This window comes from Phalacrocorax carbo, chromosome 14, assembly GCF_963921805.1.
Source record: "Phalacrocorax carbo chromosome 14, bPhaCar2.1, whole genome shotgun sequence".
Lineage (NCBI taxonomy): Eukaryota > Metazoa > Chordata > Aves > Suliformes > Phalacrocoracidae > Phalacrocorax > Phalacrocorax carbo.
Genome location: NC_087526.1, coordinates 10,606,828 through 10,633,913, shown reverse-complemented (window position 1 = coordinate 10,633,913; position 27,086 = coordinate 10,606,828). Strand labels below are relative to the sequence as shown.

At 40.8% G+C, this 27,086-nt stretch overlaps 2 protein-coding genes across 10 annotated transcripts in view; one reads left to right on the top strand and one right to left on the bottom strand.

The window, feature by feature from the left end:
- Window positions 1–17,617, top strand: part of NCOA3 (nuclear receptor coactivator 3) — an 88,091-nt gene extending 70,474 nt beyond the window's left edge. Inside the window, exons 12-24 of one of the 5 annotated variants that reach the window (XM_064465668.1) lie at window positions 303–691; window positions 945–1,825; window positions 3,383–3,518; window positions 4,662–4,850; window positions 5,385–5,624; window positions 8,529–8,655; window positions 9,134–9,305; window positions 10,076–10,372; window positions 11,482–11,586; window positions 12,074–12,296; window positions 12,510–12,684; window positions 13,239–13,380; window positions 14,391–17,617. In XM_064465668.1, the coding sequence (XP_064321738.1) occupies window positions 303–691; window positions 945–1,825; window positions 3,383–3,518; window positions 4,662–4,850; window positions 5,385–5,624; window positions 8,529–8,655; window positions 9,134–9,305; window positions 10,076–10,372; window positions 11,482–11,586; window positions 12,074–12,296; window positions 12,510–12,684; window positions 13,239–13,380; window positions 14,391–14,402 (3,088 nt within the window). In that variant the 3' untranslated portion in view covers window positions 14,403–17,617. Of the gene's footprint in view, window positions 1–302; window positions 692–944; window positions 1,826–3,382; window positions 3,519–4,658; window positions 4,851–5,384; window positions 5,625–8,528; window positions 8,656–9,133; window positions 9,306–10,075; window positions 10,373–11,481; window positions 11,587–12,070; window positions 12,297–12,509; window positions 12,685–13,238; window positions 13,381–14,390 lie in introns of those variants that run through there. The other 4 variants (XM_064465667.1, XM_064465666.1, XM_064465669.1 and 1 more) reach the window with 4 other exon arrangements.
- The window catches only part of SULF2 (sulfatase 2), a 167,483-nt gene continuing 157,699 nt past the window's right edge, over window positions 17,303–27,086 (bottom strand). For all 5 annotated transcript variants that reach the window (XM_064465672.1, XM_064465673.1, XM_064465671.1 and 2 more), the window contains 7 exons: window positions 24,475–24,534; window positions 23,867–24,036; window positions 23,228–23,370; window positions 22,896–23,019; window positions 21,540–21,570; window positions 21,180–21,236; window positions 17,303–20,104 (listed from right to left, as the gene is read on the bottom strand). In XM_064465672.1, the coding sequence (XP_064321742.1) occupies window positions 20,074–20,104; window positions 21,180–21,236; window positions 21,540–21,570; window positions 22,896–23,019; window positions 23,228–23,370; window positions 23,867–24,036; window positions 24,475–24,534 (616 nt within the window). In that variant the 3' untranslated portion in view covers window positions 17,303–20,073. The remainder of the gene's footprint in view (window positions 20,105–21,179; window positions 21,237–21,539; window positions 21,571–22,895; window positions 23,020–23,227; window positions 23,371–23,866; window positions 24,037–24,474; window positions 24,535–27,086) is intronic.

Sequence of the window (27,086 nt, the reverse complement as noted above, 5' to 3'; positions counted from 1 at the left end):
AGGAGGAAGGTGTTTAAACTGATAAACCGGAATTGTGACTGTTGGTGAAAGCCTTTTGAAGGGGTAATACTGTATATAGTTGAGATTCAAACCACCTAAAGGACCAAGCACTTCTGTAATGAACAAACGCATGGTATGGTGGTAGTAGTTCTGCTTTTGTGGAAACTTGAATTCTCACTGTTCTTTTTGAAAAATATTTGGAAAATTATTTAATTATGTTATTCTGTCTTTGTAGCACTTGATTCCAAATAAGGTTTTAATTTGTTTTCTTGGGATTTCTGGGGATGTTGTTCAACTTGCAGAGAACAAAATGGATTTCGGCCAAATCCTACTTCAGTTGGGCAAAACATCAGAACACCTGTGGCTGGAAACACGAACTCTGTTGGTGGTCTTATGAACATGTCACCTGGTCAAGGCATGCCAATGCAGAACAGGAACTATGGTGTGGGAGATCCCAACGCAGTGGGTCAGCTTGGCAGCACTCGATATGGAGGCCCTGGTAACATGGGGCCAGTGAACTCTGCATCCGGAATGCAGCCCTCTGCTTATCAGAACAACAGTTATGGGCTAAATATAAGTAGCCCACCACATGGTAGTCCTGGTTTAACTTCCAACCAACAGAATCTAATGATATCTCCTAGGAATCGAGGGAGTCCAAAAATGAGTTCTCACCAGTTTTCTCCAGTTACAGGTATTTTACTTTTGCTATAAGCTCTTTTTATTTTTTTAAGCTATCTTTTCTCACCTTTATCTGAATTCCATCTTTCATTCTTTTTACCAGTTCTATATGACCTTATATGTGTTACTTAAATGGTAGTATACCTAATTTCATGGTAAAAAAATTGTTTAAAAATAATTATGTGGCAGTCATACATAATCCAAAGGAAAAGTAGATACAGACAGCACTGTAGTCTAACAGGTTTGATCTCTGTCATGCGATACAGGTATGCACTCTCCGATGGGATCTGCCAGCAACACCGGCAACAGCACTTTCTCTAGCAGTTCTCTTAGTGCTCTTCAAGCCATTAGCGAGGGTGTTGGAACTTCCCTTTTATCAACACTTTCTTCACCGGGTCCAAAATTGGATAATTCCCCAAACGTGAGCATAGCTCAGCAAAGTAAAACGAGTACCCAGGACTCCAAAAGCCCTTCTGGTTTGTATTGTGAGCAAAACCAAGTGGAAAGTTCCATCTGCCAGTCAAACAGCAGAGATCTCCTTGGTGAAAAAGATAGTAAAGAGGGAAATCTGGAGACATGTGAAAGTCAGAGAGGACCATCTGAGAGCAAAGGTCATAAAAAACTGCTTCAGCTACTCACGTGCTCCTCAGATGAAAGAGGACATTCTACAGCATCAAGCTCACCTTTAGACTCAAATTGTAAAGAACCTTCTACCAATGTTACCAGTCCTTCGGGAGTTTCCTCGTCAACTTCTGGAGGGGTATCTTCCTCCTCAAACATGCATGGGTCGCTCCTGCAAGAGAAGCATAGGATTTTACATAAATTGTTGCAGAATGGTAATTCTCCTGCAGAAGTAGCCAAGATCACTGCTGAAGCTACTGGTAAAGACACCTATCATGATGCTAGTAATACAGCCCCCTGTGGAGAAGGCACTGTCAAACAGGAACAACTGAGCCCAAAGAAGAAGGAAAACAATGCTTTACTAAGATATCTGTTAGATAAAGATGATGTTAAGGACCCACTTTCCAAAGAGTTGAAGCCTAAAGTAGAAAGTGTGGATAATAAAATGGGGCAATGCAGTAGTTCTACAATTCCTACTTCTAGTCAAGAAAAAGAGATGAAAATAAAAACAGAACCAGCAGAGGAGGTACAGTATAATGTAAAATGATGGTAGTGAACAAACCAATATTTTCTTATAACAGTGAATGGCTAAATATAGAGCATGCTTTTTAGTATGCGTGTGCAAACATTTCTAAGAAAGTTCTGTGCAAATGGTGTGAAACTACGCTCAGGTTTTATAAAGTTTCAGGTACCTGAAAACGCACAACGAGAACTACAGGGTGTGTACGTAACCAAACGTGGTGTACTGAAGTCCTAGACTAATGCTCTCCTTAAGTTATGGTACAATTAAGGTGTCATGTATTTACAGATTATTCCTTAAAATTAGATCTTTAATATCTGCTTTTTCACATAGCACATGTTTATGGCTTACTAGGAAACGGAGCTGTGCCTGCCTCTGTAACTAGTTGGCAGTATAATAGCAAAAGGTGAAACACGATTTCAGTTTGAAAATATAAACAATACGCAAAAATGTGTGATACTTAAAGTAGCTGTAGATTGGTTGTGGTTCATTCATTGGTTCTAGCACTCTTTTTTTCCTTAAATGAGGGGAAAAGTTCCAAATAAATATATATTCTGCATTCAAGTAAATATATATATATGTGTATATATATTTATTTGTTTCAATGTTTATGCAGTTGAAATTCCAAGAAATGTCATGATGTAGCAAACTACGTCACCATGGAACAACTCTTCTGAAAACAGCAGTCCACTTGTTAGGGACAGCTGTTCCTATAAAGTATAGATAATATTTCTTTTGTATTTAGTTCCTAAGGTACATTTGGAACTGCTTCAAAGTAAATAATATGGTCAATATGGCAGAGTTTACTAAAATCACATTGATATCTTAGAACTAGGATTTCCCGAGTCAGTAATAACTATGTAAATGAAAAATCACTGCACAATTTTTATATTAGTTATTGGCTGACTATAAATGAAATGCCACTTCTTTTGAGTACCGCTTAAGGAACAGGCACTAACTACCGTGTAATAGTACCCAAAGCATAGTTCCAGTACTCGCTCCTGAGATCTAATCAACATATTCAGAGAAGCTTGTTTTGTGAAGATATGAATCCACAATATGCAATTCTTTTTCTGTTAAAACTGCATCTGATTTAAGGACAAATTTTTAAAGGAGGTTAGGGCTCCAGTTGACCAGAACATTCTGTGGGTACTTTTCATATGTCGCTGCGTTTCCCAGTGATCAAACTAGGCTTTTTGTGTATGACACATACGTTATTTATCACAGAATGGTACACATTCTTGACATTGTTTCCTCTCATTTAGTGTTTTTATCTTTGTAATGACTGAAATGTTTATATTCAAAGGTGTTTTTAGTTGCATTTATGTGTACCTCCAGTGTCTCCTAGTTCTCAAAATTAGTCAAACAAAATACTCTAAAAACAATGTAACTAAATGATACCTGAAGTTCTTTGGAAATTTAGAGGTAGCTCAAGGTACTGTCAGTGAACTAAAACGTTTCACCCCCAGCTATAGGTTTTAAGATTAGCGAGGAGCGAAATAAAAGCTGAGGGACAGCCATATGATAGTAAATAACCTTGGTATTTTACTGCATCTTTTTCAGATGAGTGGAGACCTGGATAATTTGGATGTAATTCTAGGTGATCTGACTAGTTCAGAGTTTTACAATAATGCTATGTCTGCAAATGGAAATAACCTTGGAACAAAACAAGCATTATTTCAAGGAAATGCCCTATTGGGTAAGGAGTTTCATCTAATATCACTTTGGTTTCAAAATTAGGGTTTTCTTCTTACCTGATGTAAACATAACGCATCCTCAGATCATTAGAAAATACTTTCTTGATCTCCTGCATCTTCAAGGGCAAATGTAATGCGAAATGGCTAATTATGCTTTCATAGGCTATTATGTACACTAGTGGCTGTCTTGACAGCACTCATCTACTATGTACACAATGAATAATGTTAACTTCAGTTCCTTATTTTATGGTTTCCTCAGGGTTTGTCTAATGTAGGTTTCTCAGGGACAAGACATCAGGAAACATGTTTTTTGAGTTGTAAATTATAATTGAGAATTGTTGTTCCTTACAGATGACTAGGGAAGCAGTATGGGATTGGTGGCAAGCTTTTGATTTCCCACTTACTCTTTGTGAAAATGTCTTGTGGCCTGCAAATTCTGATCAGTACTCCTCCTCGACATTAAAAGGAATGCTCTTCCTTAGTAGGAAGCTGAACAGGAGGGAGAGAGAACCTTGCTAATAGATCAGCATCGTCGCAGCTGTCACTTCCTTTTGTAACGTTGGTCATCCCTTGATTATATAGGGCGATAGATGGCTGAGGTAACCTCAGCAGGTGAAACACGGATAATGAAAAATGTAAAAACAGGTACAAGAACACATGAGGCCACTGACAGTATTGGCTGTGGAGCACAGTGATTTCTGGGTTAGTTAGTCCATGTATACACTGTGCTCAGAAGCACACTGCGTCTGGATTCACCCTGGTGCAAATAGAACTGTCTGACTTGTTTCTGTCTCCATGTCAGAGTTACCCAAAGGCTGGGCAGTCCTCTCATATATATATATATATATAGGTGTCTGTAATGCTAATCTATTTCAAAACGGTAAAAACATGGTTCATTACAGAACTTCACTTAAAACTAACCGTTTCATGTCTAGGGCCAAAGGGAACTGCATTTGGCTTTTCCTGTAAAAGGTCCTATGGAATTAAAACGTGATTTGTGTCGTGAGAACATAAGCAAAATAACTATTCCTGGCTTTTTAAAGGTCAAATATATGTGCCCATAAATAGATGAGACTTACTTAAGTCATTAATGGTACTTTCTATTGAAAGTGTACAGTTGCATGCATCTTCTAATTCTTTAGCAGGTATGAGGAGTCCGCAGCCTGTGCAGACTACCCGCCCACCTTTCAACAGAGCCATGTCTTTAGACAGCCCTGTGGGCTCAAGCGCTCCAGTGAGGAATGTCAACGCGTTCTCCATGTTACAAAAGCAAAACCTGATGGGTGGAAGTCCAAGAAGGATTGAAAACCAGGAAAATTTTGGAGCAAATCTGGGTTTGTTGATTGTGTACAAATAAATCTCATTGTAAAGGAAAAAGCTTTTATGTAAAAAATGTTGCAAGATTATAATATGAATTTTGGTTAGAAGAAACCTTAACGTTAAAGAACATTAATTTTACCATCAGCATATAAATCCTTCTAAATTATTGTCCCTAGCTAAAATTATAAGAACGTAACTGTTTACCATCTGTGTATTATTAGCAGTACTTTACTTTTGTTTAGTAGTTAAAATTATTTTTTTAGTATTTTGAGTTTTGAATTTAACATATTTTTGATATATAGAAGCAAGAACAGGTCACGATGGCAGTCAGTCATTAGTATTTTAAAATATATTTAGATTAATATAGTTGTTTGATTTAGAAATTGGCATGGTAAGCTTTAGATGCTTTTGTAGGAGTTCAGTGAATTGCTCTGTCACTGGCAGGTGTCCTTGTTGGTAAAACAAAACCCCATAAAAAGAATTCTAAAACCAAAACATGTAATGTATTCTAGATGAAAAATTATTGTATTTTCTGCTCTTCGTTATAGCAAGTGCTCCCAACAGAAATGCAGCGATGAACCAGCCTCAGTCAGGAGACTGGGGTTTGCCAAACTCAAAGGTGAACAGATTGGAACCTACAAGTTCTGCTTCGATGTTGAGACCAGGACCCGAGTTCAGTGCGTCCCTTCCCAGACCCACGGTGGGTGGCTCTATGTCTGGGCTGCCCGTTCGCTCTAATAGCATACCTGGTACCAGACCAATGCTACAGCAGCAGATGATTCACATGAGTAAGTTCTTTACTTTTTATTGTCCTGCTTAGCACAATCTCACTAGCTTCTTAGTAAGCGTTCATCATGAGAATCTTTCTGGTTTTGGTAGAAAACTAGCTTTTCATCCAACGGCTTTTTGAGGTAAAGACTGTTACTGTCCACTGACTGGGGCATTTGATGACTTTTTGGTATTCTTTTTGTTTTCTTCTGGTGGTATCTGTGTTTCATACACAGATAGTTCATGCCGAGTCTCCAGATTTTTGGGGGATAATTTCTGTGTATTTCTTTAGTGCAGTGCTTCTCTGCTAAATTCCAGGAACTAAATGCCACCTTGTCATGGTTTTAGCTGGGATAGAGTTAATTTTCTTCACTCTAGCTGGCATAGTGCTGTGCTTTGAACTTAGCATGGAAAAAAATGTTGAGATAACACACAGATGTTTTGGCTGTTGCTGGGCAGTGCTTGTACCAGTCAAGGACATTTCTAGCTTCCCAGGCTCTGCCGAGTGCACAAGAAGCCGGGAGGGGAGGGGGCACAGCTAAGAGAGCAGATTCAAACTGACCAAAGGGATATTCCATATCATGTAACGTCATGCCCAGTATGTTAACTGGGAGGGGCTGGCCGGGGGAGGGAGGCAGCAATCACAGCTCGGGGATGGGCAGCATCGGTCGGCGGGTGGTGAGCGGTTGTATCGTTCGTGTTTCTGTGGCTTTTTCCCTTTTTTTTTTTTTCTTTCCCTTCCTTTCCCATTTTATTATATTAACATTATTGTCATTATTGTTATTATTATTGTCATTATTATTATCATCATCATCATCATTATTTTATTGTAATTATTAAATTGTGCTTATCTCAACCCACAAGTTCTTTTGCTCTTCCAATTCTCTTCCCCATCCCACAGGGGTGGGGGGGTGAGCGAGCGGCTGCGTGGTGCTCAGTTGCCAGCTGAGGCTGAACCACGACAGTCCATTTTGGTGCCCAACGTGGGGCACGAAGGGTTTGAGATAATAACAGTTGCTGGTCACAGCATTGATTCATCTGCTCTCAATATTAGTTTGTCCAGTCTTTACCATGCTGATTGTAAAGTACATGTTAAAAATTGCTGTTGGTTTTTGCAGTTTGCTGTGCTCTGCAGTGATTAGAGATGTTTTGCCTAGAAGACTTGTTATTAAAACACTGGCCTTGACCGTTATCGGTTATTTAGGTCTTGCATGGAAGCTGTTACTGTACATCGGGTACCACCTCATGGAGGCAATTAGCAATTATACCTCCTCCTCTGAGAGGTTTTTTATGGAGGAAATACAGAATGGCACCTTAGCTACCACCTGCTGTAATGCCTCCTCCTTCATTACAACAACTTTTCAGTATCTTGAACATCCTTGGGTAGTCAAGATACATCTGTTGATATTGCTTTGGCAGACGGTGTCAGTTCTGTCTAAGGTTAATAAGCACTTTAAGAATATCATCCAGAGATCTGTCCCAAGGCTCGATAGCTATGCGTGGCAGGGTATGTGGGATAGTATGGGCAAATGCCTAAGAACGGTGGGCACCCCCCGTGATGTGGGACTTTACTCCTGAACAAGTGCAGAATCCTGAAAAATGAGAATATTTGGAAGAAGTATGTTGTCACCCTGGCAATTCCAGAGAGATACAAATCACTGCAATGTGCTGGGGCCTGGCCCATGCCTATTGAGCCCTGTTTAACACTATTCAGTAGCCCCAAGGGGAAGAGAAGGCCTCTGGATCTAAAAAGACAAAGACAAGGAAAGCAACAAGCGCTGCGGCCACTCAAACCCCCACGACAGACACTGCAGCTACTCCAACCCCGGTAGCAAGCACTGTGGGCACCCAAACAATTATATTTGAACATACTAATATTCTGTTTAATTTATTATACTTGATGTAGATTTTTTTTTGGCTGTTAAATTCTTGGAAATCAGGGTTTTTTAAAGCTTTTTCTTAAGGATTTCAAAATTCTTCTCACGCGGAGTACCCAAATTTCATATACAATCACATTGCAAATACAGGTCCTCTTTTAAGTATTCATGTTTGCATGAGACAAAATAAGATTCATGTCTAAAATATGAAAAGTCTTAAAGCCTGTGGGTCTTTTCTGTTCTATAACCTCTAACAAAGGTTTAGCCCAGAGCTGAAATTGTCCTGGTCAATGTGCCAAGGCCAGCAGGCACAAAAAGGGCCAAAACAGGCAGTGGCATTCCTGGTTTTCCCTTCTTTATCATGGAAGGCTACCAGGGCTGTTACCACTTCTCTTAGACAGACTTACTGTTTCAGTGTGATGAGGATATAAGGCTAAATCAGGAAGAAAATTTGCACAGTCCTGACTGAGTCAGAATTCTTCAGCTTAGCTTTCTAGAAATCGTTATTGCTAGTGATTCCTACAAATATTGGGAAATAATGGGATGACACAATCTCCTATGTAGTGCCGTCTGTCTCTGAATAGGTAGAAGGAGGGACCTACTCCCAAAGAGCAAAATGTTGTTATGTACCTTCTGTTTCTTTTGATTTTCACCATTCTGGAATTTAAAATGCCAAATGTCGTTGATGTCACTATGACGCTGTACATTTGCGAGTACCCAGATTCCATTGGCCAGAAAACTCTTTTTTTTTTGATGCAAAGTTGCTGTATCTGTCAAGTTCCTATCTGAGGGGCTTAAGGATCCGATCGAGCAATTCTGCTCTAACAGGGTAGCAGCTTTAGATCACTGTCATATTTACATCTGTGGTCTATTCTGAAATTATCTTGGGTGTGAGTTTATGTAAGTATACACTTCAAAACATGCGAATGGAAAGCTCGTAAGGCTGCTTGACATTTGTGTGATCGTCCACAGTGCTTTATGTGAATGCTGGGAGAGCAAGATGACACCTTTTGCTTTTAAAAAATACACAAATGTTTTACTCTACAGGGCCAAATGAGATAAACATTGGCATGGGGGGGAATCCGTATGGACAGCCAGGACCATCCAACCAGCCAGGATCGTGGCCTGACAACATGCTGTCCATGGAGCAAGCATCGCGGGGTTCACAGAACAGGTAGAATTGGGGTTGGTTTAAGAAAAGTTTACATACAACTGTACACTGTTTGTCAGAAGAATTTACGACGTGGGGAAAAAATTGATGTAGCCTGTACAGTGGGGATAACGGATTGGAATCAGAACCTATTTCCATTTCTGCTACTGATTTGATACCGGGTATCTTTTAACCCAGCTCCACAAAAAATGCATTGCTAACAAAATCAGTCAATCTTTTTGAGTTGGGAGGCACAGAGGAAAGAGGTGGAAAACCTGAAATCATGTCTCTGTGGCACATACAGAAGCCAGGAGAAAACAGAATCTATGTGTGTTTGAGGATATGTGGTAGTTGGCTGGCCAGTTTAGGACCTCAATTTGGGACTTAAGTTCTTATGTCTTACTTCAGTCTTTTGGGTGATTATAGTACTTAGTTGTGTCCAGGTGAAAATTATGTGTATGCCTTATAGTCCATAATGGTTGTACTGTTTTTCTATTTATAGACAATTAGTTAGAAACTCTTTGGATGACCTCTTATGTCCAGCACCAAATATGGAAGGCCAGAATGATGAAAGGGCACTTTTGGACCAGCTGCACACACTGCTGAGTAATACGGATGTCACAGGTCTTGAAGAAATTGACAGAGCATTAGGAATTCCTGATCTTGTAAACCAAGTAAGTAAACTGAGATTTGGACCATTTATTTTCCAAAAGCCTGTATTATTTTGTTACTTGAAAAGGAAGTGGAGAGGGCCTCCTCACTCACTGTTTCTTTGCTTCGTTGTCTTCATTCTCCTAAATCCACCTTTGGAAGCATCTACATTCAGTAGTGATTTTCACTGGAGAAGCTCAGTATTCAGGAAATTTCTTGTGCATTACAAAAACACAGTGGCGGCATCTTATTACATTCATTGTAATATGCCTTGGTATATAGGGTTTTTTTTCTGGGTGCAAATCATTATAATTCTATAAGCAGAGAATTGTGTTGGGTTTCTTTAGTAAACTCTTGTCAACTGAGCTTGGATTGTGAAATGTTGGACTAGCAGTGACGTGTTAGTGAGTAGGACACTTCTGTCTCCTCCGGTTCCAGCTTGAATTTGCATGGCTGGCAGACAGGAAAAAGACATTCTATGAATAATTTGTAACTTGCTAAAAAACACAAAATCACGTTGTCATTTGTACAAATAGCACTTTAAAAGTGCAGAAGGGCTTGAGAAATGATACTGGTCTGACGATGTAAGCAGTGTGAAGCAGAACTTATTTAAAAACACTTAATAACTTCTGCTCTTTCATTTGCCTGGAGACAAAACTAAGAGTAATCTGTCCATTCTATGTTCTACCCAAGAAACTACTGGTGGTTGTATGCTGTGCTAGCTTTATTGTTTCTTTAGGAATTCCTGCTTAAAGAATATACTGCTAGTGAAACACTTTTATATCTGTTGAAGGGACAAGCTTTGGAACCCAAACAAGATTCATTTCAAGGTCAGGAATCTTCAGTTATGATTGACCAGAAGGCTTCGTTGTATGGTCAGCCCTATCAAGGGCAAGGGGCAGCAATGCCAGGAGGTTTTAGTAACATTCAGGGACAGCAGCCATCCTTTAATTCAGTGATGAATCAGATGAGCCAACAGAGCAATTTTCCACTTCAAAGTATGCATCCGAGAGCAAATGTGATGAGACCTCGAACCAATACACCAAAGCAGCTCCGCATGCAGCTCCAGCAGAGGCTTCAGGGGCAGCAGGTAATCTTTTGCTCCTGCGTTTATACTTTCTTCTTGTTTCGGCTTGGAATAAGGTGCACACTGAATTGCGTTGGCTTCCTGAATATGAAAATTAACATTACAGCAGGTGATTGAAAGGATGGATCTCTCATTTTGACAGTGCTTTTCACACCGAGTGCCTAATGGCTGTAGGAGTGAAAGAACCTGTATTAGGACAAGTGTTTCTCCTTCATCAGCCTCCTTAGCTACAGATTGGATTGGTTCCTGCAGCACACTTCGTTATTGCTACTTAAAACAGTATTCACGTACGACGTAGCTCTGGATGGTCTCTTTATCCATGTTAGGATTTAGTATTTTTTCTGAATCTCACTGATATCATTAAATGGGCAGCTGTAAATGAAATGTTACTTGTTTTTCACTGTGTTTTATCATTTGGGCTTATTGAAATCAGGGCTTGCTTTCCATTTATTGATTTGATGTAATTTTAGGTATTTTCTTGGGATGAAAGGTGAGAGAGTAGATACAGACACACAGGTCTTAACACTGGGTTGAAAGTACTGCTTAAAAAATTGCTGCAGGATCTCAGCAGTGAATTCCCTGTGTGAAAATACAGTCCTCATATCAAGTGCATTCTACAAACAAAACTCAGAAAACTGAGATAGTGCTGTGTGATGTGGAACAGCAATGTTTAATCCTTAGGAAACACTGTGTTCTCTCTTGGTTGGTCTGTGACACTAATTCAAGCTGTATGGGGTTTTGTGATGGAGAGGGAAGGAAACAGAATTTTATTATTTTAAGCAAAGGAAGTAGGTATACCCTTCTGCCCAAAACATGATTTGGAACAAATAGGGAGTCTGCCATAGATTTATTCTTAAAAGGTGCTAATTTCAAGGGAAGGAAGAAATAAAGCCAGTTAGTGCCGCACTGTTTAGAGGGTTTTTATCTTTTTGTCTGTGTTTGAGCTACTTAACAAAGTTTGGTACTTCAGGTACATCAAACAAGGCAAAAATCAGCCATTGCACTTCGTGGATTCAGGAGGTCTGTAAAGAATGTTTTTTGGAGGAGTTGCCATTATTTTGTTCAGATACTGGTATTTTCAAGCTAATAGTGCTACAATGTCTTTTTCCAAGTTTATGAATCAGACCCGTCAAGCGCTTGAAATGAAAATGGAAAATCCAGTCACTGGTAATACCTCAGTGATGAGACCCGTGATGCAGCCACAGGTGGGATCGCAGGTAAGTAATTACTGCACTAGCTGTCTGAATCGGTGGTGTTTAAATTGGTACAGCTCTTACATGGCTCTCTAGAATTCGGACCGTCTTTCATGGTTCTACACAATTCCTTTTTGTTTTGCTGTCCTGTCCCCCCCGTCTTTCCCCCCGTGTCCGTCCGTCGTCCCCCCCCCCTTAAAGAAAGGGTTTTTATTACTTCTCTCATTGATGAGATTCAGAGGGATTTGTTCATTAAGTCACACTCTCAATACAGTACACCAAAGTCTTCTCCATGTAGGATATGGTAGCTAATCTACTTTATCATTTGTTTAGCCCTAATGACAACGTTTGTCTGATATTTTGATGATTTTTGTACAGGCCGTGGGTTTTCTTAACTTTCCATTCTGGTAATGAATATGCTGGGTCTGAGAGTGTAGGGGGTTTGATTGAAATTATTTCATTTGTAAAAGTGGTTTCTAATATGATTTTTCTTCTCTTTGGGGGATAGCAGCAAGGTTTTCTTAATGCTCAAATGGTGGCTCAGCGTAACAGGGAGCTAATAAGTCATCATTTTAGACAACAGAGGATGGCAATGATGATGCAGCAGCAACAGCAGCCTCAGGCCTTCAGTCCGCCACCAAACGTGACTGCCTCAGGAAGCATGGACAGTGCTTTGACGGGCCCCCCAATGGCTCAAGTTCCTCCACAGCAATTCCCCTATCCACCGAATTATGGTACTAGTACTGACTTGGGGTTTTTTGTCTATCTAATGTTCTTTTCCCTTTCTTAATTTATCATCAACCCAAACTACCCAACTACCAATCATACTGAAAACTGGGAAATACAAAAAAAGGATGACTTTTTCCCTTCCCATCATTGCAAGCAGATAAACTAAAAGTACTAGGTGATGGTAACTGAAGTGTATCGTCTGTCCTTTGTCTTTTAAGGAATAAGCCAACAACCTGATCCTGCATTTAGCAGAGTATCAAGCCCTCCCAACCCAATGATGTCATCAAGAATTGGACCTTCCCAGAATTCTATGATGCAGCATCCTCAGACAGCAACAATGTACCAGTCCCCTGAGATGAAGGGCTGGCCCTCGGGAAGCATGGCCAGGAGCAGGTGAACTTCACAGTTACAACCTGTAGCTCAGAAATTGTCTTTCATTTTGTTGGAAGTAGATACTCACTAAATGGCTTTTAGTAGGAAAAGGATTTAGGAGAGGGAAAAACAATTGTATCTCTAGTGTCTGTACGGTCCTTGATCCTGTTGTGCTTTAGGAAATAGATTAAATGTTTCTTGTGCTTGGCTCCATTTAGTCATATGGGACCTCTGCCATTTTTATAACTGGAAGCAACATTCAGTCTTTGAATACTGAAAAAATAACTCGGGGCTGGGGAGTGAACAGAAGTTCACAGTGGACAGCACAGCCCTAACAGACGCCTCCAAAAAGGCTACAGTGGGAAACACATACACAAACTTCTGTGCCTACCCAGAAAGGCAGAATTCCTTTTGGGGCGGAAATTTCTGTTTCTGCCTTAAGCAGATACTAGGTAGAAACAAGTAAATGTAAAAACAGTTGTATCTTTCACGTGCTGGCAGCTGGTGCAGGGGCAGCAGTATATCAATGTGTAAACTTCTTGGAAGGTAATTTTATTTGTCCTTTTGTGCTTCAGTTCCTTCCCGCAGCAGCAGTTCAGCCATCAAGGTAACCCGGCAGCGTACAGTATGATGCACATGAATGGCAGCAGTGGCCATATTGGACAGATGAATATTAATACCATGCCAATGTCAGGGATGCCTATGGGTCCAGACCAGGTAAGTGGTACATGAAGATTGATGAAAAGATCTGTTGATGTGTTTCCCATTGAGTACAATTTGCTTCAAGCCATTCCTCTGGCACAATCCTGTTCTCAGTTATCCTGTTTGTATTTACATCTGCGGACCTAACATTTGTGTGTCCCAAGAGATACCTTAGTTCTGATGATATTTAAATCAAATCCATGATGAACCCAAGCTCTACGCTGTGATTAGCTGCTGACTTTGAAGTATCATAGGTCAGATCAAGGCTTAAACTGCACAAAGGATGCTTAAATACTTCTGAGCCTGGAGAAACCCCAGAGAGCAAAACACAGAGACTGTGAAAAGCACCTTCAGCAGATGTAAAAGATTATAAACGATAGGTCTCAGGAGTCAGACCAAGAATCCTGGTAGCACAGTACCCTCCTTGTGGCAGAAGCTGCTGCTGCTACTTACCCTTATAACACCTTAACGTAGCTTGTGGATATGTAGCAAGAAACTGGAAAATTTAGGCCCCTTATTTAAGGGAAAAATGAGCTAATAACAGGCACTGCAAAGGCAGCCTAAGTGCGAAATATCCTTTTGCTGTAATCCTTCCACAAAATACCAAGGGATGAACAATGGAATACTGAGATAAGCTAAATATATTCAAGTACCTCGTGAAATTTTGTCTAAGGTACCTAAGGAGGCAGCCAAAATAATCTGAGGACTTGTGGGGGATAAGTGAGGCATTGGAGGACTTTGAAATAACAAGTGCCTTTTATAAAGAGGGGAAAATGAAGGTGAAACGGCAGATTTTCCAAACCCACGTGTCAGAGTGAGGATACCCGAATAACATGTTTAGGAAGTTCTGGGAGAGCATTTCTGATCTACAAATTTACCTTCAAAGTGGAGCACTAAAATGCTGCTCTTCTGCTTAGAAAGTGACTGTCAGTACTTTCCTCTTCCAAATGCAGATTGTTGCCCAGTTTTTTCAGCAAGGGTGGTTTGTATTTTCTCTGATGATTATTTCTTCTTTTCTTTAACAGAAATACTGCTGACACCTAGAACCGTATCTTCAAACAAGAATGCGCTGTATTAATGATGCACTAGTATTAGAAAGGAAAACTTTGCATTCTTCTGGGCAACTAGTACTGGCCTTACGGAAATAAGTGATTTTTCCTGTTAATCACCATGGTGTCCTAAATGACTTCATCCAGAGAAAGAAGAAAAAAAAAAAAAAAAAAAAAACACCAAAAAAACCCGAGAAAAATACATTTTCGTAGAAGCGGTCTCTGTATTACTGTATATTGTGGTGTACAAAAAAGGTCATAAATATTTTTGGCGCTCTGCCTCTAGAAATGTGAATTTGGCAACGGCATTTCAGTAGATAGCGGATGGGCAGACTCCTGGCGTACCTTATCTATTTACTGTCACGATCCAAAGCCCTTTAACTACAGGCAGACAGAAGTGCCTGGAGAAGTCACGGTGGTAAGAGTTTTCTGATTTCTCTAGTAACAATATCTGACAGAGAATGTAGTTCCTAGCCTTGACTCTTTTACATTAATTCCTGAATATAAATGCTGCTTTTAATCTCTTACCCCCGAGAGTCAGGATTTCCCAAGCAAAGTAGCAGTGCAAAATGAATTGGCACGTACTAGTCCAAAATCCTGTCCGTTGAAGCCAAGGGGTAAAAGAGAGGATAATAAATTTAAATTATTTAAACACAATTGTGACTAATATTTACATATTGATGTGCAGCTGAGTGCACTTTATAAAAGACTATATAATGGATTAATGCAATATCTTTGATAAGGACGTAATATGAAGGTAGGGTGTACTCATGTTCCTTCTCAAACACAATCTCTTAAGAATTATTTGAAAAGACTGCATGATGTAAGGTTTTCTGCGTGTGGAAATCAGAGCAATAATCTTTCATCTTTTTGAAAATAACTTCAGAAAACTCAAGGCAAGGCACTGCAGTCTGAATCAGAATTTTGCAGTCTTTTTGTGAATAAATTTTGTAAATATGATCTTTAAGATAATGTATTATATATATGACTTTTGTAGGTCACTAACTCATTTTTGCAGAGTTTGTGAAGCTAAATATTTAACAAAATTGATTTCTGTAAACTCAGTGTAGTTGAGGTCCAAATAGATTTTTTTTTTTTTTTTAATTAAATTTAATGACTTTGAAGCCGGGTGACTTTGGCCCGCATCTTTCCCTTCTTTGGTCTTCAACACTTCATTTATTTTTACATCTTTAACATATAGCGTTTTATAAAAGACCAGTTGTTAAATGCGTTCTCCACCTGTGAGCACTTTGTTACATTTCCTTTTACATCAGGCAATTTGACAAAAAGGCTCTGCGTTGTGAGATGTTATTGATGTGTCATGACAGTCGTGTCTTTCTATAATATGTTGCCTTTTCAGTTGATGAATTGGGATTCTGTCTTTTTTTGGTCACTTTTAATGAACTCTCGTTCTTCAAAACAGTTTGTCTGTTGCAAAATATTTGTTGTTACATGACAGCCAGAAATCTTGAAGGATATTAAGCCACACTTTAACCAAACATCTGCACCTCATTGGATTGTTCTAATAGTAACGAATGTATTTTCTGAGCAGGTTTCTCTCATATCAGTATTTACGCCTGGTTACAAATTGATTCACATTATTTACTGCTTGGTTGTGTCTGTTCCCGCCCCCTCCCCTTTGGTTCCTTGAAATGAAGAACCCTCTGCAGTTTTTCCCGTTTCAGGCAGTTACGACGAGTCAAACCTCTAAACTTCCATAAGGGACGACCCAGAAATGTTTAAGATGTGTGGTGCTTTTGTTCTGTTGTTCACTGTGTAATGGAAAACTGACTTCTCCCAAGTGAGTAAAAACAAAAAAAAATCTGTGTTCTCGATTGCTTCTTCTTGGTACTGTGAGCAAGACCTGGTGGTGTCGTTCAGAATATTCAGTGATCTTCTATTTTAACAGAAATAACTGGAAATACTCTCAAAAAGTTCATTCTTACCATAGGGGCGGCAGATTTAGCGGATCTGCTCTATGCGACCCTGCCTCTGCAGTTCGTACTGGCGACAGAGAGCAGGTGAGAGTATTTATCTGAAACCTTCGGTCCAACTCACGTGTGGTTTTTAATGCAAAACTTTTATCATCTTTTTTCTTTCTTAGAACATACCTGTTTGTTGAATAAGCAAGTGCTGCCTACTGAAGTTGCAAGGCAACAAGCCCTTGCGTTTTAGAGCAAATCAGAGTAGAACAGTCTTTATATTTTGTAGTTGTTCATTATATTGATGGAAGCTACAAACCCTGATTGCTTTCATTAGGTGAGCTCTTGGACCATGTACCAAACTTTACATCACGCCCTTTGAATTTTTTTTAAAATGAGTGATTCTGTTTATACATCTATGTGTAACTGGGACCTGACAGATGTTACAAAGGCTCATCCTTTTGTCATAAGTTTAGAATGTTGGAGCTTTCCAGTGTCTACGTTTTTGCTGAATCCAAAGATTTTTAGTTTAAACTTGACAGGGGGGAGGGGGGCATTTTTACAATGCATTGACGACATCCTTCTTGGCAGCACTGATCTTAAAGGCTACATCTAGTTTGAAAATCTTACCTACTGCAGTAAATAAAACTGACCTTGAAATCTGTTGGCAGTTAATATCTATCTCCACCAATTCTGGTTTGGTTCTACAGCAGCAGATTTTTCTGAATGTTTTTAAAAAACATCCCGTGTGACATTTTTCAACAGCAAGAGACCAGTGAGCCACCTCTGATGGCTGCTGCCTAATGAGCGTCGTTCTGTTGCATGTTTCTGTTACTCCTTTGATCACAGAAACCATGTTTTTATAAAATTCATACGTAGTATTTTTTTCCAATCTTGGCCTAAAATACTGCTTTTAAACTTAGAAAATCAGGAGCATTTTTCAATCATAAGACAAAACTATTTGAATGTTGTACCAACTAGCACACATTTTATTTTAGAATTTATGTGCAGACTACCAGAATGATACAGCAAGTATGAAACCACGTAATTCTGAGAGCAATATTTAAAAAAAAAAAATTCTCAGGAGAAGGCATACAGTATTGAGAATTGCATTTAAGTTTAGTTTACATTAAGTATTGCTTGAAATACCTGTATCTTTATGTTGGAAAACAAAAATCATGGGGACTGATTTATAAAAGAGTTGGTTGTAAGGTATTACTGCTCTTCTGATTTTTGTGTTTGGATGTTAATAATAATGTAAATAAAGGTTTCTATTTAAAATCAGAACTTGGTGACATAGTGTGTTAGCGCCCTAAGGCTGATAACTGCATCCTGGAGAGGTCAGAGAAAAGCCGGTGCTATTCCTGCCGAGAGCTATGGATGGCAACCACGTGAACTCTCCTAGTTGGCCGTACAAGCGAAGGTGCCAACGACGTAGACCTTCTGCCCGTGAGACCCGTTTAGCAACTAGCGTTGCACCGACACCGCGTGGAATTTGTGTCTTTTTCAAGGTAAAGAGCAGCCTTCAGCGGAGCTGAGGGGAGAGGAGGGGGCAGCTCGCCCCGTAGCCTGGCGACAACCTACCTTTCACAAAACCACCGCTGCTGCTGCGTCACACACAAGTCCCACAGCTCAGTGTTTTGTACAAAGGGACACGGTAACTTTTCAAGCTTCTGGCTGATGCGTGACGGGAGCAGCGACGCTGGCCGTGCAGGACTGAGCGCCGCGCCCGCGTCCTGTCATAGGCTATAGGCTGAACGCACACAAAAAAGGTAAGTGTAATTTTTTTTTTTTTTAGTCTAACCTAGTATTCTTTCTGCATCCTTGCTGGGACCGGTGGACAGCTAATGCTTTTCTCTGGAAAGCAGCAAAAATGTGTTTCTATGGGTGAGTTTAAATTCAGTATTTTTCACTTGTTTGTACTGATGCAGGACTCATCATCTAGCAGATGTTTCTGATAATCCGTGAAGTCTCTAACAGGTTACAAACAAAATCCATGGCTAGATTGAGCCAGACAATCATCTAGTCCATATATTTAAAAAATTTTTTTGCAAGATGATTTTGGGAAATGTATTTGGCTAATTCACGTCTGATACAAGCTCAAGCCTAGTTTTGCTACGTAGCACATACCATGAAAGACCCCCTGCCACTTCTTGAGTGTGTTGGTTTTCCTCTTCCCCCCCCCAATTCCTAAATCAAGTATGCTTTTTGAGTACGGGGGCGTGGTACCAGAGACCTGTGGCCCTTGTGAAGTAATTCCACTTGCATTTCCTGTTGTGCAAACCCAGAAAGGGTGTCACAATCATTTCCATGATGTATTTTTACCCTGTCTCTCTACAAGTGCAAGTTAAGTTTCTGGTTGGAAAAACAGTACCTCTTGTTAGGAGCGAAGGCCACAGTTGGTCGAGTCTGCCACGCGAGCTCCCTCCTGCCTGGGCCTTTAAAACAGGTAGCAGATTAACATGAAAAAAATTAGGTACACGAATATCACCGCTAGTGCCTGTACTGCAACGTATTTAATAACGTCGTTACGAAAATACTCAGACAGACTCTGTACGCTGTGCTTCCTTAGGAGAACGGTGGGGTTTCCCCTTTAAAAGCCTTTGAACAGTAACTGTCATTCAGAACATCTACTTTTTGGTAGACTGAACTGTAACTAGATTATTCTTTATTGGCTACAAGTATTGAACTTCTTGGAGCTGCCTTTTTTTAAAATAAATGTAAAAGTTACACTAGTCAGCAAACACTGCTTTCTCAGAGGAATTGTTTTGGTTTTGAACATACAATATAATATTACCACATAAAAAAACTTCATACAAATCTGATTTCATTAAAATTTAAGATGTACATTTACTGAATTTTTTCAGTACTTTACTTTAAAAAAATTGATAAATTCTGAAATGTGCTATGCAACATTAAGTAACATTTTGAGAAATGGTGTGTGGGCATTCCACTCTTTTATTAACAAAATTCTTCACAACCTGAAGGAATTTATTTTCAAACAGTATGTTGATCAATATTTACACAACTCCTCCAAAAATCTGGCGTCCTGTTAGTCAAGATTTTCTCTAATTTTCCTAGAGGTGGCAATAGGATGGACAAGTAGACGTGGAACTAGAACGTGTCCTCAGAGGAAATCTGAGAAATATCATGGTACTGAGAATATTCAGTGCTGCTCGCTTCAATTCCTGCACCTCTTAAAAGTTCTTGCCGAGCGTGGCCTTTACCCCAGCGAGAAGCAAAAGCATCCATGTTTTCCGAATCTTGCTTTAGAGTTGTACTTGGCTTTGAAGTTCTTCTTGTGACGTCTGAAGATGCAGCTGAACTGAAAACGTTTTAAGTTTACTTGCGCTGTCTTTGCGTGCACTTTGCCCCCTGGGACGGCAATCCTCTTTGGGACGCGGCTGGATCTCCTTCGGCCAGTTCCTGGCTCAGCGTTAGTGGTGTCGTCTTGGAGTAAAATGCCTTGTGAAGCAGGTGAGGTATAATCCAAAGCAAAAGCAGGTACAATAGTGGATTTCGGAGACCTGTATTTCTGACAGCATTTCCCATAATTTCACTGCATCTATTTAAGTCACTCACCAGTGCAAACACTATCTATTTCAGCCTTAAAGTTCATCCAGTCCTCCAGGCTAACATTATAACTCTCTCAAGTCATACACATTTTCACTTAGTCTGTACATGGGTTCAAGTTCTGGCCAGTTTTATCCTCATGGCGGGGCAGCGGCTGGGGGAGGTTAGCCCTCCCATCCTTCCCACAGTTGTCCTCTTTAAAATAAAACAAACATGATTTAGTGTGTAGCATCCTAGTAGGAAGTAGTTAGAAAAATATTTTTAATGGTCCCGTGCAGGAAAAAAAAAACAACCCTGAAATGCTGTGGAGCACCTATGAAAACAGAGCAGGTGTATCACAGGAACAACCCAGCTACGTTTGAAACGTCAACCTGTACAGAACTTGCGTCTCATTAATTCTAGCTTCGTTTTGCTTCTAAAGCCAGTCTTGGATCTCCTCAACTAGAAAGAAAAAAACCTACCCGTTAAATGAGCAACTCCTCCTAGGCGAGTTGGGAATGCTAGCCTGTGCCTGGTGGGGTACTTGCACAGATTTTTTTCTCTGCACAATTTGAGCACACCTTAAGATTTTTAATGAGCTGAAGTTTCAACCTACTTTTTATGGGGAGATTCAGCAACAGGCAAGGGTAACCATTTTTCATGCCTTTAAGTGTGTATCTCACCTTTGGGCTCTGGCAAGTTGAGAACTGAATATAATTTTCCAAGTTTTAAAGGGCAATCTCAGACTTTAGTGTAATGTCAGACTAAACCAAAATGCACAGATCTGTCATGTGGTCTACTTTCTGTTCTAACTTGCATTTTTTTGCTCACAACACATGAGGCTGTGGCTGGATAAACAGCAAGAAAGTACACGATCCTCTCTCTACTCTGAGAAACTGCGATCGGTTTTGTCCTTTCTGGATGGTGTGAGCCACCACTAGGTGGCTGCTACACGTTTAAAAGTTCAGACAAAACCAGCGTAATGGTCCCTGATTTTTAATGGCAGTTCACCATAATTAGTTTCTTCAACTGAGCATCCACCTTTGCTCAAGTTTGAAACTGCCTCGACCTCAGCGCTCCCAGGTTCCCAGAAAACATGTACCCAAGGTTTTGTGCAGCAGCGGTTGTCTGTAATGATGGCGGTATCATGTTTCTTGCGTCATTTAGAGGACTTCCCACTTAAGCCTTCCATGAGAATGGATGATGATGTTAAAAAAGGTGCTGCATGCAAAAAGAGAAGTGAGGGAAAGCAAGGTAAGGAAAAGCTTTTTGTGAACTGCTCCCAACTCACAGTGACTTGGCAGATGATGGTCTCTTCACATCTGGCCACTTTCGACGCTGAAACTGCCTAATTTTCAAGCAGCAAAAGGAGACAAAAGTTAACCATCACCAAGAAAACCACCAGCACTACAGGCTGAGAGATGTAGGAAGGAGGAAGAGTGGAGCCTGAACTTTGACTACAAAGATTAGAACGTGCTGTAACATTGAAACAGAAATAGCTCCAGTATTTCATAGTAACTGGGTTGGAAAGATCTTGCGAACGCCGTTCCAGGCAGCATCTGTCCATGTGGTTCCCAGTCCCACACTCCCAACTCCCTTAGCACGAAGGTAGTACTTAGGAATAATAATTTAAATATTCTTTTAAATGTACCTGTACTGCTCGTAGCTTCCATCTTTAAGTCCTAGATGAGATAAAATTAACAATGTCAGTAACCATCGCCTGCAACACAACAAGGTATCAGGTTTGGCACAATTTAAAAAAGGCCGAAGGATATTAACAGATTAACGCGTACTGCCATACATGTTAACTGGAGCTGTTGTTTTCGTGTTCAGTCCCTTATTCTAGGTAAAACAGGTAGTCAGTTGGATCGATAGCTTTGAAACTTCTCTGTAAGTGTCCTTCAGGGTGTATTTAAATGCCAAAACATGCTGATTTCAAAATGTACAGCTCTGTGGGATGCATGTACTAAGACAGACCGAAATTTGTATTTGGGCATTGGCAGACTCGGGTCGATAACAGTATTTTTGGAGCAGGGGTCTGAAAGCTCTAAAGGTTATACATTTTAAAAATAGCGTTTCTTATGTCAACTTAATTGTACTAAGAGGTATAAGAAATGCAATTTAAGAAGAAGAAATACAAGTAACTACCTTTTGGTTTGCTGTCATCATTAAACATTTAAAAAAACCAAAAAATCACAAGCAGTATAAAAACCAGATCCCTTGAGTAGACCCAGAGAAAATTTAAGGGATAAGAAATGATGAACCTGGCCTAGAACAAGAGCAGAGACCCATATTGCTTTTTGGAATTTAAATCCATAGTTACAGGAGCACATCTTTTGGTAGCATAACGCAACCCTTCTCAGATGTGCTGGTATTTCACAACCACCTTGCAGTAACACAGGTGGGGAGAACTGATCAGCTCAAGCACTCGCACCCTTTCTGAAGTTATTTTAAAGCCAGTTTACCACAAGGCTGCGTGGGCTGCACCGTCTCTAAAATAAGCGTTTCTAAAAATTGTGCCTCCAGTTGGAACACTGAAACTCCAGTGCCAAACGGGCTGCCCAGAGAGGCTGTGCCGTGTCCATCCTTGGAGGCTTTTGAGTTGGGACTGGATAAACCCCCGAGTAAGCTGGGCTGACCTCACAGCCGACCCCGCGTTGAGCAGAAGTTGGGATGAGATGAACTTCTGAAGTCCCTTCCACCTGTCCTGTCAGCCTACGAACTCGGCAGTGGCGGTTAGAGTTATCCTTTCCCTCTTTCACCAGTTTTGTTCCTTCCCCTGCATCTCAGCAACACTCCTCACTACTATGAAGTATCAGTCTTCATTTAAGTAACATTACATAATACCAGTTGAACAAATACAAAAAATCTGAGCATGCAGCCATCAGCAGGACGTTGCCAGTATAAATAAATACTAAAATCCTTTTGACTGATACAAGTTTCATAACGGTAAGCAAGAGCCCTGTTTGCTTTGGGGGGTTCCCGAGTGCAACAGGGAGGCGCTTACCCAGATCCATGTTCCTAGTTCTCGGATTGCATTGTTTATACCCTTTGCAGCTCCTTAGTTCCATGAGCTGGACGTGCAGTTGATTGAGAACGTCCCTATCCAGCGTATTCACTGCATTAATTAGCTGCAATAAACAGGAGTTCCTGTTAGTAACTATTGCCCTGTACTTTGGTAACTTTCGTATATGGAATACATGCGGTTTAGTTGTAACAGGGAAGAAGCCAAATAACAGTACATTAAATGATTTAGGCCTTATCTACATCCTGCACCAATACTGCGCTATTTCAATTTAGCATCAATAAGGAACAACGATGTATTTCTAGATCAGGTACCTGATATGGATCAGTATTGAGATCAAAATACTCCAAAAATCCAGTAGCAAATTCACAAAACAGGAAGTTGTGGGTCTCGTTGATTGTCCTCAAACACCAGTATGTGTTGTTGTTGGCGCTGGTACAGGCACAGAAAGGGCCCACTGCAAATGGGAGAGTTACAAAGGCGAAAGCTCCACGCTGCTGCCTTCCGCACTCTTTATTACTTCCTGTTTATGGTATAAAGTTTATTCACAGACAGTAGCTCTGACTCCTGAGCTCTAAAGCAGCGCATGCCTTCCAGCATCAGCTTGTTCTACGCGCACCTAACCCCCACCACACGGCTAACTGAAGCGCCATCTCGGCTAGTTGCTCTCCCTGTCTCCTCTGGCTGGGAAACATTCCAGAGGGCGAGATGCTGCACGTCATCGTACTGTGCTCAGTAGCTGTAGGTTTTTATCTGCAGCTGTTTTTTGTTTTTAACTCCCTTGTCTTTTGCACGAGGGTAATGCCGACACTGAAACAGAGTTACTTAGTGTGAGGAAGGCTGCGTGGCTTTGGCTACATAACTGATGATACCGGTAACTTCTAGTAACCCAGAATCCCAGCCCAGCCCAGCCAGTACCCGCCTACCTATTACTTAGTTTAAAGCATCCTTACGTGTCCACAGGGGAGCAGTTTGCCAGTGTTGGTTGTCGTGGGTGAAGCAGGTGAGGCCGGGCATGCTGCACGTGTCGTTATTTTTTATTCTCTTAAGCAGCTTGCGCAGTTTCTTCTTCCGCCTTTGCTCTCGAAGAAGCCACAGCCTGTCTTTCTCCTGTAGGGCTTTCCTGCACACATGAAACATTAGGGTCATGCAGACTCTGTTATACTTGACCACACCTAAAAAAAAATGAAGCAGCTAATAAAATAAGCTGCTTTGAGGGAAAGAAATAACTAGTACTTTTTAAGTAAATGGCTTCTCTTCCAAATGTCTCCGGACATAACTCACTGCAATTCAATGTCACTGAGGAAAATAAATGAAGCCAAAGGGTTTTACAGGTTTGCCTGAAATCTGTGATGTGACATTTCCCAAACCAGGAACCTTATCTCAAATATACAAGCATTTCAACACGGGCTTAGTTCCTTGCCCTGGTGTCTGTGTGTTTATTCTTTCTAGTACAGGATAAATGAAATACTGCTACTTCTATTTGTTTGTAACGGGTGTGCATGGACCAAATGTTAACATCTTTGCATTCCCCCTTTCAAAGGAACAGGCCTTCACTTACTTGAAAGGATGGAGACTAGATCCCTTGTGCCTCAGCTTGCTTTTGTGTTTTGAATGGTAACTGCAAGATAAAAGCAGCATTGTTGATGAACAGAAAAACCAGTCGCTCCCGGTCATGCCCCGCTTCCACACTGGATTTGAATCAAGCAGGTTTAATCCAGCGTCCCTCGCCCTCGCATTCACTCATGTACACGGTGAACACAAAGCAGCCTGGCTGGGCCGGGCCAGGCACCTGGCAGCCTTGTCGCGCCACTTGCTGTCCCTGGCCCGTTTGTGCAGTGTCACCTGCCGCTCTAACACTGCGCTGCAACACGTAGCCACAGATGGTTCCAGCTGCGATTTTCATCGTCAGCTGTCAGTGGTCCTTGCTTCCCGACGCAGCGCAGATAAAATCAATAGGCTTATAATGCAATTGCAATATTTCTTCAACTAAATAGTCACTAATCTGTTCAGATGACAAGCATATACCACCTTCCTGTCATTTTCCTTCTGAATGAAATAACTTATATTCCAGTTGTACTTTGTAGGGTTGGTTTTCTCCCTCCGTTGTTACTAGCCAGGAGTTCCAGAGAAACTTTAAGAGGATGCACGGAACTGTCCCAGCAATAGCAGTGTCTAACATGTTCTGAGATACGGAGGGTGTCAGCAGACATCCACATTCGAGCTGGGTGGCTCTACTGTTCTGGCTCTGTCTCCAGAAACTCTTGCAAGGTTTTCGAGAAATTTCCTTTCTGTGCAGTTTGCGAAGTTAAAAAAAGACAAGAGCCTCGGCCGGTGGCAGTGTTCTGCAGCGGGTAACGTTACTACCCACGTGAATCAGCAAAGACAAACTAACTTCAATCTATGTTACTTTTTAAGCAGTAATTGAGAATTAAGTCAGACTAAAATTCCCTTCAAAACAAAACAAATCTTTAAAATTAGTAATGCTATCGGACCTCTAATAAATTTAATCCTCATAGCAAATTAACAAAATAAAATTATTAAAGAACTACCTATCTTCAATTTTTTTTATCTTTCGCAGACGCTGGGTATGTCATTAACTAATCCTAAATCCGAATTCAATGCAATTCTGCAAACACTTAAACATATGTAACTCAGATGATTAACTGCATTGATTCACCTGAATAACGCTATGCACAAATATAAGTGCTTCCTATATTGGGCCTGAAAACGTAACATTTTTACACTTACTATAAAACAGTCACTAATAAAAATAACCTAATCATTACAATCTATACTGAACAAACTCAGTTGTTAACATCAGTTTTGAAAGCAGTGGGTTATAAAACGACACTTTTGGGGGATTTGCCATTTAGAATGATACTGATTTCATTTTAAACCCCTTTTGCCATGGGCTCCACGTATGGGTTAACATAACCCAATGAATCGATGTTCTCCGTATTTCAGTTACCTGTTGCTGAAGCCCCGCTGCAGAATCCACACGGGCCGCGACGACTGTGTACCTCCTGTCTGTAGAGTGTGTTGTGCCCCCAAGGATTTAAGTGTTATGCTCAAAGACTCTTCCCATTATACCAAGGAGACAGAGAAGTATCCTCCATACCCTCTCACAGAGGCCACTTAAAGCCGCTTTAGCCGCCAGTGATATGGCACGGCTGCCTCGTGGTTCGGAGCACCTTCAAGCACAGCTTGCTTTGTGATCCTTGTACCGCCACCGGCTGCTGCACTCCTGCCGACGTCAGGCTCGCAGCAGCCTCAGAGGTGCTCTGTGATCACTAGGATCAGGAGCAGCTCCTGGTTTCTTTCTGAACAGCCTTTTCCGGGCAAATTCTGTCTGGGTTAACACTTGATTCTGAAAGATTTTCTGCTGTGCTTATTTGCAGAGCAAGAGCTTGCTTGCTCCCCAGAAGGATTCGGGTGTGCTTGAACCTTCTTTCCATGCCATCGGTGGGCATTTTGCAAGTATTTGGCTATATGAGAAATCAGCTATGCAGAGACCTTAACGCATAATCGCTATTTCATCATTGCCTGTTGCGCTTAAAATTCACAAATCGTCTGCACTAGGGAATAAAAAGATCTGGTGCACTAAGCCAGTGGCGGTTACAAAAATACAGCTACTCTGCACCACCGGTTACTTTCCGGCTTCTCCCACCTGGCATAACTGTGAAACACTGCGGTGATTGCATCCGATGAGATAATACATCCAGCCTTGGAAGAAACGGAGTGGGAAGACATTCTCTCATCTCCCCACCCTATTTTTCCATATACTTTACACGCTATTCATTTTAAAACAGGTTTGTGTAACACTGCACCGTACTGACAACTTGCCATTGTAGAAAGCAAGTTTTTGGAAAAAAGCCTGCAGCTGAAAACATTAATCTCTGTATCTAATAGCAGCATCTTTAGTACAAGAGCATAACTGACTGGTTTAGAGCCATGTTACGTGTCCTGATATCTCATCACCACTTGACAGAGGCAGCTGAACTCGTGCCTGGCAGAAGGTGCACCTTGTTTGCAGCAGCCCAGCTCCCCCAGAAAGTGTTATACAAGAGTACAGTAAGTAGCAACCACTTAAACGGGATTCTGATCTCTCCTGTGAAGACATAGATCAGCTACAGTTGCACACTACAAACAATTACTCTGAAGAAGTACAAG